We start from the raw sequence: 14,486 nt of genomic DNA, 5'->3' as shown, positions 1-14,486 counted from the left end.
TAAGAGGCAGAAACTCTAACTTGGCAATACCAATTATGATTTTAGAATAAACATCTGTAACGCATACTTGTCAAAGACCGGTATGTTCAGCGATTTTATTGTGTACCGCAGTGCTCTTCAAGAGACCGGGATTAGTTTAGCTTGCATTATAGGCCTTAAAGACAGTTTTACCACTCCAAAATAAGGGTTAATAATGAAAAAGTCAACTTGGCGCAAATAAAATAATTACAGAGAAAAGGGTGTTGCAAAGAAATAATACAGCAACAGAGAAATAAAACTGAGCTGTGAGGGAAGAATAGTTGCAGTGGCCTTGGGTTTATCTGAGTTCAGTTGATGAGCCAGGTATTATCAGTTCTCAAACTTGACAAATGTTCCTGATTTGATGGTGCATGAGAACTGTCAAACTGTCCTGGCATCTCCCTTTTCTTTGGGATCAAAGGGGTGTTGACCGAGACAATCTGACCAATCATCTGGTCTAAGGGGTGGTTGCTGAGAGGTCACTATGTTTAGGACTATGTCTTGGATACAATTTTGGATAAGTATTCATATCTCTGAATGTCTTAGTTTGCTAACCAGCAGATTATTGATCAGCGTGAAATTTACTTCAAAATATAAATGGGACCCGTTTCAGATGTCTACTTTACCTAGGAGTGATAAGGGGTGCCAGTGGTTCCCCATGTGGTCTGACATAGGGGTGTCTGACCTTGAAACTTTACAAATTAACTGAGGAAAGTAAATATGTCCCATATTTTGGCTGTGCTATTATTTCATGAGTTATAAAACCTGCTGAGTTATAACTAATAACCCTTTTTACAGATATGTATTGCCCGTCCCATTCAACAAAGCTAGTTATTTGTTCTCTGAATTGCCCAGCTTGCAAGAGTGACTTTTTTTTTTTCCTTATTAGGGTTTCCAGACCAGGGAATGTGGATTGGTTAATGGAAAGGGTGTGTCCGATCAATGGATTGATAAGGCCATGGAATCGGTTAACAGTTTGTGTATTGTATAACTGAAAGAAAAAGGTGGGAGGCAAGGTCACCGTGGTTATCCCCGTCACATGACCGGCTGAGATTAGCCGAGACATGAACAAAATGGGTGCTACACACAGCTAGTTGTGGGCCCAATACGCACAACTATTACAGGCTCCTCACTGCCTTATTTAACCCTTAAAGGGCATTCGTGCCCCCTGCCCGGAAGTGCAGGATCACGTATATATTAGGACAGTTGGTAAGTGGTTAAATTCCTTTTTGTTTATAGGATTATTTCCAACTATTCAGCCCACATAACCCGAGCAATTTCAGCAAAAAAAAAAACACCTGTTTTGAAAAGCAATTTGCTGTTAAGGGGTCTCTGAATGTAGACTATATATAATTGGCGGATTTGGGCCACTTCATGTCATAGCTGAGCAGGTTCATACCAGACCTCTATTTAATGATCTACAATATCCATTACATGGCTAATTAAACCGTCTTGCATTCTCTAATAAATGACAGCCGAGGATGGATCTGGCAGTAGTTGGTTATCTCTCAGACACCGCTGTGTGCTGCACAGTCCAACTTTTTGTCTTTTTTTTTTTTCCCAGGTATTAAAGAAAACCCCAAAAAGGAATTTGTTCCAAGGACCGTTATAATTGGTGGAAAGGTAACCAAATGCTTATTGTGAATTTAGTATTAGATGATTCGGATCCATTCCACATTTTAGGTTGAATATGTAGCATAATCGGAGCAATGGATCATCTTCACCGGTGACCTGCATTGGGATAAATTGTCAAAATGATCCATGTCTGCATTGTTCCATTTGAATATAGTGGCTGATAATTTAATACTAGAAGAAACAATCCAATCCTAAATCTAGAAAACTTGGAGGTGATTTACAAAAACTGGAGAGTTGAAAATCGGGTGCGGCTGTGCATGGTAGCCAAGATTCTAACTTCACATTGTTCAATTAAGCTGTAACAATTGGGCCCGGTTCACACAGGTGTGACATACGTGTATAAATCAATGATTCCCTTTTTGAGAGCTGTCCTAACTGGTCCGAGTTTGAAAAAAGGTTCCTGCACTACTTTGGTCGATTGAATATCCTTGAAGTCGGATCATCATCTGAACTGATCCAACTTGTTGAATGCGACTTGTGCTGCGGATCTTAAAGGGTAACCCTACGCCAAAATTAAAAAAAAAAAAAAAACTGTTATGGGGCTTTTCCACTGCATGGAACCGAATGGTTCGGCTCGCTTTTGTGCTTTTCCACTGCTGGTACCGCATGGTATGGTGTTGGTACGGTACGGATTCTCCCCCCTCCCAAGACCATACCAGACCCTTTTCTAAACATGCAACCTGGCAAGTGAAAGTGGAGCCGACCGTAGCGCCCCCCACCCCCCCACTCCAAAGCACCTTGCCAGTGGTTGTGGGGGTCTGCGGGCAGGGGGCTTATCAGAATCTAGAAGCCCCCAGATCTGGCCCCCCCATTCACCCAAAAAGTGTGAAGATTTTAAAACCGTACACAGGTTTTTGACATTCCTTTTTATTAAAGTAGCTCCAACGTGTCGTCTTTTTCCCAATGCTAGCTCCCGCTGTTGTTGGCTCCAGTGTGTGCCTTTTTATTATATAGCCATGGGGCTCAGCCAGCTGGTGACATCTTGAGACCCCCGTTCCCTTGTGACATCACCATCCCATCATGCTCCAGAATGTGATGTCGAGAGAGAGAGACTTTTTAGCTAACCAGCAAAGATGCCTAACTAAACTACTCTATCCGAAACTAATTTTGGATCCTGTCTAAAATTGGCCCTAGTATGATGCTCTCTACTGAGCACACCCAAGATGGCTGCCCCAATAGCAGGTAAAATGCTTTTAAAGGATAGGTTCACATTTTTTAGGAGCAGATTTCATGTTGCACCCATATTGGGGGTTAGGTTTATGTAGGTTGTAACATGCTTCTATGCACCCGACTCCCACTCCCAGAACTTCCTGGTCTATAACTGCAGGGGGGGGGGTTGTCTTTTACCCGCTGTCCCTTGAAAAACACGCGGCTGTGTGGGCAGAGCTGAGTTCTGTGAATAAAGAACAAGTACCGCCTTCCACCACAGCAGACAGACTTGTAGTTTGAAGGGGCTGCGAGCACGCTGAGTCCATTCATTCTTCTTCTAACTTTGTAACGGAAAGTCCATATGGGGATATGGGCACAAGGCTGTGTAGGAGCCTGATATTGCACCCGTAATCTGCCGATCGTGGGTGCAATGCTCTGTATACTTGAGTAAACAACAATAGCTTATCACCTCTGGGTTGAGTAGAGCAGTGGTCCTCAACTCCGGTCCTCAGGGCCCACTAACAGGCAAGATTTTAAGTATTACCTTGGGGAGATACAGACTAGAGTACTGCAATCACTGAGCAGCAAATGATATCACCTGGGATGTATTTCAGTTATCTTGCAAACCTGGCCTGTTAGTGGGCCCTGTAGGCCAGGGTTGAGGACCACTGGAGTAGAGGACTCACCTGTTGCTGTATCATATACTACAGTTTCCTGGCCTGGCACAGTTCAAGCCCTATTAGATGTGGCAACAAGGGATCCTTAGACGGGTTCCCTGAATTGCATTGGCTCTAGCTTTAGCTGCCTATGGAATGAGTTGCTGGTCTCATGGCTGAAAAGGAAATGTAAAATTATGCACATTATCTGCATTGCTATTCCAATGATCACTTTTCTGTGATTTCAGGCTGCTCCAGGGTATTACATGGCCAAGTTGATCATAAAACTCATCACCGCTGTCGGGGAGATTGTGAACAATGATCCTGGAGTGGGGAACAAGCTGAAAGTCATTTACCTGGAGAATTACAGAGTCTCTCTGGCAGAAAAAGGTTTGTCCTAGAGTTACTGGGAAGGTGGGATCTTCTGTAGGATCGTCACACAGGAAGTCACCGGAGCACAGTCAAATCTTTCCTTAACCACTTCAATACCAGGCACTTTTCCCCCTTCCCGCCCAGGCCAATTTATAGCTTTTAGCGTTGTTGCATTTTGAATGACAATTGCACGGTCATGCAACACTGTACCTAAACCAAATTATGTAATTTTTCCCACTAATAGAGCTTTCTTTTGGTAGTATTTGATCACCGCAAGGTTGTTTCTTTTTTTGCTAAACAAATAAGACTGAAAAGTTTGGAAAAAAAAAAGTTTTTTTTGTTTTGTTATAAAATTTTGTAAATGGATAGGTTTTTTTTTTTCCTGCACTTAGATTTACTAAAACTGGAGCGCACAGAATCTGGTGCAGCTGTGCAAGTTTGATGTTGATTGGTTCAGTGCTGTATTTTGGCCTAGGCCAACAAGGCCCAGGCCTAGGGCGGCACATTGCAGGGGGGCAGCAAAAAAGCTGCCCCCCCTCCACCTGAGACTTTATTGGCCACTGGTTGCTAGAGCCGCCTCTCTCACCCCCCTCTCTCTCTCTCATCCCCTCTCTCTCTCTCATCCCCCCTCTCTTTCATCCCCCTCTCTCACCCCCCTCTCTCTCTCATCCCCCCTCTCTCTCTAACTCTTTGATTCCCCCCCCTCTCTCACCCCCCTCTCTATCACCCCCCCTCTCTCTCCCCCTCTCATCCCCTCTCTCTCCCAGCCCTCTCACCCCCCCCCCCCTCTTGTGAGATCTCAGGGGTTCATGCTGGGACTTGTAGTCCTTCAATTTTGGGGAAAACATACTTTAAAAAAAGGAGTGGGGCAAATTTACATGGGGGGGGGGGGGGGTGCCCAATTTTAGTCTTGCCTTGGGCAGCACAAAACCAAAATACACCACTGGATTGGTTTACTATGCACAGCCACACCAGATTCTTCACACTCCAGTTTTAGTAAATCTCCCCCTTGGAGTTTTAGCCGAGAAAGGCGTAAATAGTGGAACATTAGGGAAAAGTACACTGCTCAAATACATTAAAGAAACACTTTTTTAATCAGAGTATAGCATCAAGTTGGTTAAACTCCTGAGATATTGATCTAAGCAGTTCAGTAACAGAGGGGGTTGTAAATCAGTTTCAGCTGCCTTGGTTTTAATGAATTTATCAACAGGTGCACTAGATTGGCAACAATGAGATGACCTCCAAAACTGGAATGGGTTTTACAGGTGTCTGACTTTTTTTTTTTTTTTTTTTCCCCTACTCCTCTTTTCTGATGGTTTTTCACTAGTTTTGCATTTGGCTAGGGTCAGTGTCACTACTGGTAGCATGAGGCGATACCTGGGCCCTATAGACATGCACAGGCAGGCCAACTCCTCCAAGATGGCACATCAATACGTGCCATTGCCAGTCTCCACAGCATGTTGGAGATTCCAGGAGACGGGCATCTTAACCCATCAGCAGGACCGGTATCTGCTCCTTTGTGCATGGAGGAACAGGATGAGCACTGCCAGAGCCCTACAAAATGACCTCCAGCAGGCCACTGGTGTGAATGTCTCTGACCAAACAATTGGAAACTGACTTCATGAGGGTGGCCTGAGGGCCCGACGTCCTCTAGTGGGCCCTGTGCTCACTGCCCGGCACCGTAGAGCTTGATTGGCATTTGCCATTGAACACCAGAATTGTCAGGTCTGTCACTGGAGCCCTTTGCTTTTCACAGATGAGAGCAGGTTCACCCTTGGCTCATGTGACAGACGTGAAAGGGTCTGGAGAAGCCATGGAGAACATTATGCTGCCTGTAACATCATTCGGCATGACCGGTTTGGTGATGGTCATATCCATGGAGGGACACACAGACCTCTACAGGCTAGACAATGGCACCCTAACTGCCATTCGGTATCTGGATGAAATCCTTGGACCCATTGTCAGACCCTACACTGGCCCAGTGGGTCCTGGGTCCCTCCTGGTGCATGACATTGCCCGGAATCATGTGGCGAGAGTATGCAGCAAGTTCCTGAAGGATGAAGGAATTTATACCACTGAATGGCCCCCACGCTTACCTGACCTAAATCCTATAGAACGCCTCTGGGGACATTGTTTTGGTCCATCCAACGCCGCCAGGTTGCACCTCCAGTCTGTTCAGGAGCTCGGTGATGCCCTGGTTCAGATCTGGGAGGAAATACTGCAGGACACAATCTGTCGTCTCATTAGGAGCATGCCCTGACGTTGTCAGGCATGTGGGCGCCATACACACTACCAAGTACCTGGTTGGTTTTTTTTTTTGTTTTTTTGCAATTGCTGCAATGAAATTTCAGCATAATGGACTAGCCTGCTGCATCGTTTTTTCACTTTGATTTTTGGGCTGTCTTTGCATTTAGCCCTCTGATTTTCATTTCTATCAAACTGTGGCATTCTTTCATTCCTAACACAGTCCATATCAGTATAGACATCCAGCATTTTCATTTTTCTCCATTGAGCTCTGATGTGTTTTCAAAGTGTTCCTTTAATTTTTTTGAGCAGTGTACATTTTTATAATATATTCTAGGGAGAATGTGCTATTGGCCCCCTTTTTTTTTTAATTATTTTTTTTTAATATTTTTAACCGGAGCTTAAAACAAACCCATCCATTATACACATGGGGGACACACAGCCTTACCTGTAGAGGCCTTCTGTGAACCTTTCCAGTAGTTGGTAATACTACTAGTCAGCAGTTCTTCAGACTGGGGTTAGAGGTTACCTAACCAGATTGTCAGCACAGCATTATGGGTGACCGTTTTATTTAAAGCCCAGCTCCAGTAACATTTTTCTTGGTATTAGATAGGGAGGAAGTGTTAAATAATTTGGTCGAGCTTTTCTTGCCATCTGTCTCTCTATTTGAGAGATTCTGCTTCTAGTCAGCACAGAAAATGATGGAAAGTCTCTGTAATGTAGAGAGGAGATGCATAAAAACATTTTAGTAAAGCGGAGAATGGTTGGAACTTCTGATAATGGTTTTATATAGCGGTTTGTGCCTTCTTGACATGGTCACAATCCCTCCCCCTTCATGTTTGCATGGTTTGTCACAGGGGCAGAGGAAGTTAGGCTAAATTTCCTTTTAATGGAGCTGGGCAAAAGAGAATTTGACTTTTTTTTTATTTTTTTTCTGCTTTACTTATGCCAGAAATGGCTGTAATTTTAAGTTTTTCACACAAAAAAAAAAAAAAAAAAAAAAGTGAGACTCCTCCTGAGGGGTGTTTTTCATGATGATCCAGACTTGGCGATATTGCAGAGATCTAATCTCTTGTGTTGCATTGACAGTGATCCCAGCCACAGACTTGTCAGAACAGATCTCCACAGCGGGCACTGAGGCCTCCGGCACTGGGAACATGAAGTTCATGTTGAATGGAGCGCTGACTATTGGTACCATGGATGGTGCCAATGTGGAAATGGCAGAGGAGGCCGGAGAGGAGAACCTGTTCATCTTTGGAATGCGAATTGAGGAAGTGGAGGAGATGGACAAAAAGGGGTATGTTCTAAATGTTTCCAAAGTGTTATGTTTACACCACTCATCATATGCCCCTTATCTGAGGCAGAGCCTGTCCTAGGATTTAGAGATAAAAATCTAATTTCAAAAGAATAATAAAATCACAATCTTGGCTGTTTGACAACACCTATGCAGACCTAGATCCGTGTATGAAAGTACATGCCATAGACTTTGGTTGACCTTTTTTGTCTTGCTCTCAACACATGGGTAGAGAGGTGCTCTTATCGACACAGTGGCCTCTTTATGGAAGTATGAAGAAAGTGATGTGCATGCTGAGACAGCCAAAATATTAGAGTGTACCAGCTACAATGGGCCATTTCTTAAGCTGGAAAGATGGTACACAGTTGCCTAACTTTAGGAGGCACTGGCCTGAAAATTGCAGTAGTCCTCTGATGGCCTGGTTTACACTTTTTTAGTTGTCACTGCCTCCCCTCTGAAAAGCAATTACCGTTTACCACTTTTCAGAGGCAAATGACGGGCAGCTCCGAGGCCATATGTTGCCTCCTAAATGCCTGTACTTCTCACCAATTGCAACCTGCGGTGTAGTTTTTGCTGCACAGTGGCAGTGAGTACTAACGTGGGGTTGCTGGGGTGGTCTGTGTCCCCCCCCCCCCCCCCCCAACGCTGTGCCTGCTTGTATGCCATCCCTGCAGCGTACACAGCCTGAGCACCGGCAACGAGACCGCCTTCCCACACAGCACACACTGTAGATGAAATCTGATTTTCCTTACACACTGTAGATCTGATTTTCTTTACACACTGTGGATTAAATCTGATTTTCCTTACTAACAGCTACGATCCACATACTGTGTAGCTGGTTACTGCAGCTGCGCTTCTATTGCTCCGGCTGTGTACACTGCAGAGATGGGAGAAAAAGCTCTGCCCAGTGCCCTGCCATTGGTGACCCCTGTCTTCTGCCCTTACTGACTCCAGTACGGTGCCCTGCTATTCCTGTACACTGCCCTACAAATTTTATCACCTGTACGCTGACATATAAACCTGTCCTCTGCCCTGAGAACCCCCTGTACACTGTCCTGCTGACCTCCCCATTCTCTGCCCACCTAACCTTTTTTACTGCGCCCCCATATCTGACAAGGTAGACCTGGCCCTGCCTGCCACCCATGTAAAGGAGTCCTATGAATTTTAGATTTACCCCCCAGCCTGAACATTAGAGCAAAGGTTCAAAGCAAGTAGTAGGTATGGGTTGTAAGTTGGGTGCATTGTGGTGTGTAGTGTTGTGTTTTTTTTTTTTTTTTTTTAACTGATATCTCCTCTTTTCAGGTACAATGCACGAGAATACTACGAAAAACTTCCAGAGCTCAAGAAAGTTATGGACCAGATTCAAAGCGGCTTTTTCTCTCCCACAAAGCCCGACCTTTTCAAAGACATAGTCAACATGCTTTTCAACAATGATAGGTGAGTAACTAGTTGGCCTGCGCTTTAGCAAAATGCAAAGCATTGTGGCACATGTATACAAAGGATTCCTCTGTTAGACAGAAAGTGATTCTGTACCGCACAACTTATTGTGAGATAATCCATTGTGTGCAAGTCCACTGCTGAAATAACCAACTGTTTCCACTAATGTTACTTTCTGCATTTCTTCTTCAGGTTTAAAGTATTTGCTGACTATGAAGCTTATGTGAAGTGCCAGGACAGGGTCAGCGCCCTGTACAAGGTCAGTACAAAGGACATGCACATGGTGCAGCTGTGACAGGCTCCAATGTATTACTGCTTCTTCCCCGGATCAACATACTGTTTGCTTATATTACATTCAGCATAGCATAAAGGGTTTCTCAACTGGGGTTCCACAGGAGGTCACCAGGGAGTCTTCCACTGACCATCATTGCAGCCATTTCCTGTGCACCAACTGATGGCTTCAGTTATCCCCGCCCAGGGGCATCTCTATGGGGGTGCGGACTGCACCTGGGTGACACCCAGGGCTGGATTGCCTCCACCACTGTCGCTTAACCAGAAGATCGCACAAAGCCAAACACTTCTAGCGGGAGGCACAGCAGTGCTAAAGGGGGTGGGAGCTGCCGGGAAAATTTCATTTTGGTGGGGGAGGGGATTTGGTGTGACACCATGTTTTACCGCACCAGGTGACACCAACCCCAGTGTCGCCACTGTCCCCGATGCAGGGGATTCATGCCCACTGTGCAGTGCATTCAATTGTTATAACTAATGTGGTAACGAAGAAGTAATTGGAGTACCATTGGGTGGATTGAAGTCTCCAAGGAGCATCGGCGACCAGCCGTACCAGATCGGCGTACCAAGACAGGTGATGCCAGTCTGGAGCCGCTAGAATGACCGGAATCCCTTCTGCCTCGATCCTTTGCAGGAGTCTTGGTAGAAGTTTGAGAGGGGGGCATAAATCAGTTGATACTGGCTCTAAGGAGTCTGTGGCGTCGGCTAGAGGATCCCAAGACCGTGCCACAAACCTCTGTACCTTGAGATGAGGCCAACAGGTCCACCTCAGGAGTACCTCACCAGAGGTATAACTGATGAAACGCCTCTGGATGAAGCGACCACTCCCCCTGGTCCAAGGGCTGTCGACTGAGATAATCTGCCATTTTCCCCACCCCTGGAATGTGTACAGCAGAGGGCTGGAACGAATCGTTTTGCCCACCTTAGAATACCGGCTGCCCCCTAAGCCGCCAGGGCACTTCTTGTGCCCCCTTGGTGATTGACATAGGCCACGACTGTAGCATTGTCCGATTGAATGCGTACCGGACACCTCTGAAGGCGAACTGTCCAATGAGCCAGACAAAGTCTGATCATTCGGAGTTCTAGTACATTGATTGGCAGTCTGGACTTTGGAAGAGTCCAGACCCCTTGAGAATGATCTGTGTTGAGAACACCCCTCCATCCGGACAAGCTGACATCCGTGGTGATAACCATCCAGTACAGGGGGGAGTGCCTGTTGAAGTGCCAGAGAACAAAGCCATCAGATTAGGGACCCTCTCTCACCCTGGCTCAACAGGATCAGATTGTCTAGAGACTGAGGATTCTTCCATTTCGCCAGGATCTCCTTTCAGAGATCTCGTGTGGAACTGTGCAAACGGACCCGCCTCAAAAGTAGATCCCAGCACCCGCATACAAGCACGGAGGGATGACCATCTGCAGGAGCCAATCCAGCTTCTGTTGTCTAGCAATTTCTTGAGTTCTTCCAGAGGAAGAAACACTCTGGCTGAGGCCAAGTCCAGAGTCAGACCCAGATAGTCCAGTCTCGTGGACGGAACCAGAGCAGACTTCCGAAGGCTCAGAATCCAACCGAACTCCCTCAGAGTTCGCAGAGTAATCTCCAAGTTGTCCATCAGAGCAGATGGAGACTCCGCTCGCAGAAGATCGTCCAGGTACCCCAGTACTGTGATTCCCCTGCTGACGCAGCAATGCTAGTACCAGGGCCAACACTTTTGTGAAGACCCGAGGAGCGGAGGCAAAACAAATATTTAACGCCACAAACTGATAATGCTCCTCACCCACGGCAAAGTGGAGGAAGCGCTGGTGACCAGCACATATTGGAATGTGAAGGTAGGCATCTTTGATGTCGCTGGAAGTGAGAAAATCCCCCTGATGTAGGGACGCCACTACCGTGCGACTGGACTCCATTCGGAACTTCTGAACCCGCAGAAAGGATACACAAACATGGCCGCCGATCCACAGCACAAAAGGCCCCAAGATAACGGTGGCCACGCGGCTCCCGGGGGGCCCAGGGAGGACCCCAAGAGGATCGAACTCAATCCCAGCAGGGCAGGACAACCCCCCCCCCCCGCGGTGCCACCATTTTGTTGTAGCCTGTGTCTATACAAGGTGGCCATGTTTGTGTAGTCCGGCGGTCATTTTGTGGTGCTTTGCCATTGGAAATGGCGGTGGCCCTGACAGTGAAGCCCTGTGGGTGGGGATTTCTGCAATGGGAGCCCCTCATCCCCTAGTGCTGACTCCTGGATCTTTTCACTTCCTGATGGCCACACGTGAAGTGCAGGTGCCTGTTTCTGGGGGGGTCTCCCTCTCTGCTGAGGATCAGGTGGTGGTTTTAAACTTTTGTGGGGGTCCCCCTGGTGACTCATGGAGTCTTTTGAAACGCGTCTCCCCACCTGATCCCCTCTCTGAGGCTGCGGGGCCCTCCAACCATCCATCGATGCACCGACTGTCCTGGAGTCCTTTGTGTCCCGGGTGGAGGTGGTCTTCGGGCGATGGGCTAGCAAAAACCGCCCCCTGCCTTCCCTGGTCTCCTCAGATCCTGAATCTCAGTGGTCCTCGGGGCCCACAAACAGGCTAGATTTAAGTATTGCCTTGGGGAGATGCAGACTAGAATACTGCATTCACTGAGCAGCAAATGAGATCACCTGTGGTGTAATTTAGTTATCTTGCAAACCTGGCCGGTTAGTGGGCCCGAGGCCCGGAGTTGAGGACCACTGCTGAATCCGATTTGGCTGCTGCGGATGTGGGTCACCCTGCTGGGTCTACAAACCAGTATCCTCTGATCGTGAGGATGATTCCTCCACGTCTGCAACCAAGCACAAAATGGTGCTGGTGGAAGCACTGATCGTATCAGTGCGTGAGACCTTGAAGATGGAGGATGCAGCTGCGATGGATGCGCAGGTTCACTTTGGCACTCACAAGCCATCTAGAGTGGCAAAGGTGTTTCCTTTCCCTGCATATTTTGACAGAATTGTCGCTAAAGAGTGGGGGACGACTAAAGCATCCCTGTGGGGTCCCTAAGCTCTTTAATAGGTGTTACCCCTATGAGGAGTCCCTTCTTAAGAAGTGGGACTGTTCCACCGGTGGTGTACCCTCCGGTTTCCAGATTCAACAAGACAACCATGATTCCGGTTGAAGAGTCCCCAACCTTTAAGGATCCGGCTCACGGGAAGGCGGAGGCTGTGGCCTGCAATATGTACACTCTGGCTGGTTCGGCATTGAGGCCGGTGTTCACCATTGCCCTGGTGTCGCAAGCTGAGTGGACCAAGCTTTTACGCCATGACCTGCAGGAAGAACAGCTCCCCCCCCCCCCCTCCCCCCTGCCTTTGCTGAGCAGGCGGACCAGCTGGTCCAGGGGCTGCAGTTCATCTGTGATGCCTCTTTAGATGCGGCTCGGCTCTGTTTTGCAGTGGTCCTTCGGGGTGTCTTTTGGCTCAAATGCTGGTCTGCGGACCAGACTTCTAAAAAGGCCTTGACTGATCTTCCCTTTCAAGGAAATCGCCTGCTTGGAGCTACCCTGGATGACCTCATTAAAGGTCTCACAGGGGGGAAAGAGTACCTTTTTTTTTTTTTTTTTTTTTTTTTACAGGTTTAAAAATTAAATGCTGCTTTGTCCCAAAAAAAAAGGCAAGTAGAATGCATAAGAAGTCTCTACAGGATTGCCTGTGGTCTCCCTGCAGTTGATCTCGTCATTTATATATGCCTTGTTCTGCATGGTGTCGCTGTGTGAAGGTGGTCTTATGGACAGCAAAAGAAAGCCGCGCTCAATCCGGATTTTAAAAGTGGTTTCGGTGCTTGGGCTTTTGAATGTCTTCTAGTCACTCGTGCAATAGTAATAATTTAAAATGGGCAGCCAGCGATCCCAACCATCCAAATGTAGTAATCTTTATTTGCTACAGGGTAGGTACAGGATAAAACGGCTTGCGTGTTTTGATCCTAATTCCTTAGTCGTAGCTCTACTTTTTTTTTTTTTTTTTTTTTTTTATCCTGTACCTGCTCTGTAGTAAATAAAAATGGATGCGTTTGGATGTTTCGGGTCCCCCTTTTATAGAGGGAGGGCTTTGCTTCCTCATGTCAGAGCCTTCAGCAAGGAAAACAGTGGTTGCATCACTAATTGTCACTTCAAACCTCCTGAGATCAGCAGTCACAGGCAAAAGTGCCTTAGAGTATCCCACTTCAGATATAAAGCTATGAGACCTGTAGGCTCAGGAATGTCTAGGCACCCTTACATACCAGGAAGTGCACTGCTATTTTTGCCAGGCAAAGGTAGACCCTTAAGCCCCGTACACACGTACCGATCGTCGGCATACAAACGTTCGTCTTTTCTCCCCGGGATGTCGGTGTCTGTTGAAAAGTGCAAAGACTGCCCAAGAATTTTGTCCGCCGACTACAGCCGACTGCAGAAGTGATGTCATGTAATGGTTAACTTTCCCTGTGTTTTTTCTTTTCTGAGCATGCCCAGTCTTGCAAATCTGCGGTCTGTCGGCAGAATTCTGTACTGACAGGCGAACAATCGTCCGTTCTGGTGTCGGCATACAAAAATTTTCATGTTTGCAAGAAAGACTCTTGTCCGCAGAATGTGCGCAGACAGCTGTCGGAGGCACCATACTAACAAGCGTACAATCGGCAGATCTTTCGTCCGCCGACGTTTGTATGACGACGATCGGTACGTGTGTACGGGGCTTTAGAGTACTGCTCTGGCACAATTGCCATTTTTAGGTGTTGCTTATTTTTTTTTTTTTTTTGGTCTGTTTTTAAGCTACCCTTTTTCCGTTAAATCGGCACTGTATTTATGGTTATGCTTGCTTTTTTCTATGCTCCTAGAATCCAAAAGAATGGACCAAAGTTGTCATCAAGAACATTGCAGCGTCTGGAAAGTTCTCTAGTGATAGAACCATCAAGGAATATGCCCGGGACATCTGGGGGGTAGAGCCCTCTGACCTGAAGATCCCACCACCCAACGAACCCAGAGATACTGTTGATGATGCCAAAGCTGCTGCCCCTGCTGTAAAAAAACCATGATGTCTTGGGTCACTGGCAAGACCGGCATGAAGTTCCAGAGCACCTGTTGTAATATATTACCATAGTGTATTTAAAGAGGTAGCAGAGTGCAGGAACTCATGGCAGCCATTCTGGTTCAAATAAACTAGATGTAGCAATATACAAATGCTTACCATGGGCTACTGGACTCTGCACATTGCTCTTTGCCTGCAAAGCTCTTGCTTTCAGATTTAGGTTCTTAAGTGGGAAAAATTTGCTTATGTACCCTTTTTGCTGAACAAATCTTTTTTGCACTGTATGTGTGCCAAGTAGATGGTTTATACAGATTTTATGCATCAAAGCCATTTTTTTTTTTTATTTTTTTCCTTCAGATTAATGGTTACCTGTATTTCTGC

General features: G+C 46.6%; 1 protein-coding gene across 1 annotated transcript in view; it reads left to right on the top strand.

Annotated features, from left to right (window-relative positions):
• Positions 1 to 14,151, top strand: part of PYGL (glycogen phosphorylase L) — a 55,949-nt gene extending 41,798 nt beyond the window's left edge. Inside the window, exons 15-20 of the mRNA XM_082242651.1 lie at positions 1,583 to 1,641; positions 3,707 to 3,848; positions 7,164 to 7,371; positions 8,671 to 8,805; positions 8,998 to 9,064; positions 13,915 to 14,151. Of these exons, the coding sequence (XP_082098777.1) occupies positions 1,583 to 1,641; positions 3,707 to 3,848; positions 7,164 to 7,371; positions 8,671 to 8,805; positions 8,998 to 9,064; positions 13,915 to 14,112 (809 nt within the window). The 3' untranslated portion in view covers positions 14,113 to 14,151. The remainder of the gene's footprint in view (positions 1 to 1,582; positions 1,642 to 3,706; positions 3,849 to 7,163; positions 7,372 to 8,670; positions 8,806 to 8,997; positions 9,065 to 13,914) is intronic.
• The last annotated feature ends 335 nt before the right edge of the window (positions 14,152 to 14,486 follow it).

The sequence above is a fragment of the Pelophylax lessonae genome (assembly GCF_965119305.1).
Source record: "Pelophylax lessonae genome assembly, chromosome: 13".
Taxonomy (NCBI): domain Eukaryota; kingdom Metazoa; phylum Chordata; class Amphibia; order Anura; family Ranidae; genus Pelophylax; species Pelophylax lessonae.
This window is presented reverse-complemented; position numbering and strand designations above follow the sequence as displayed.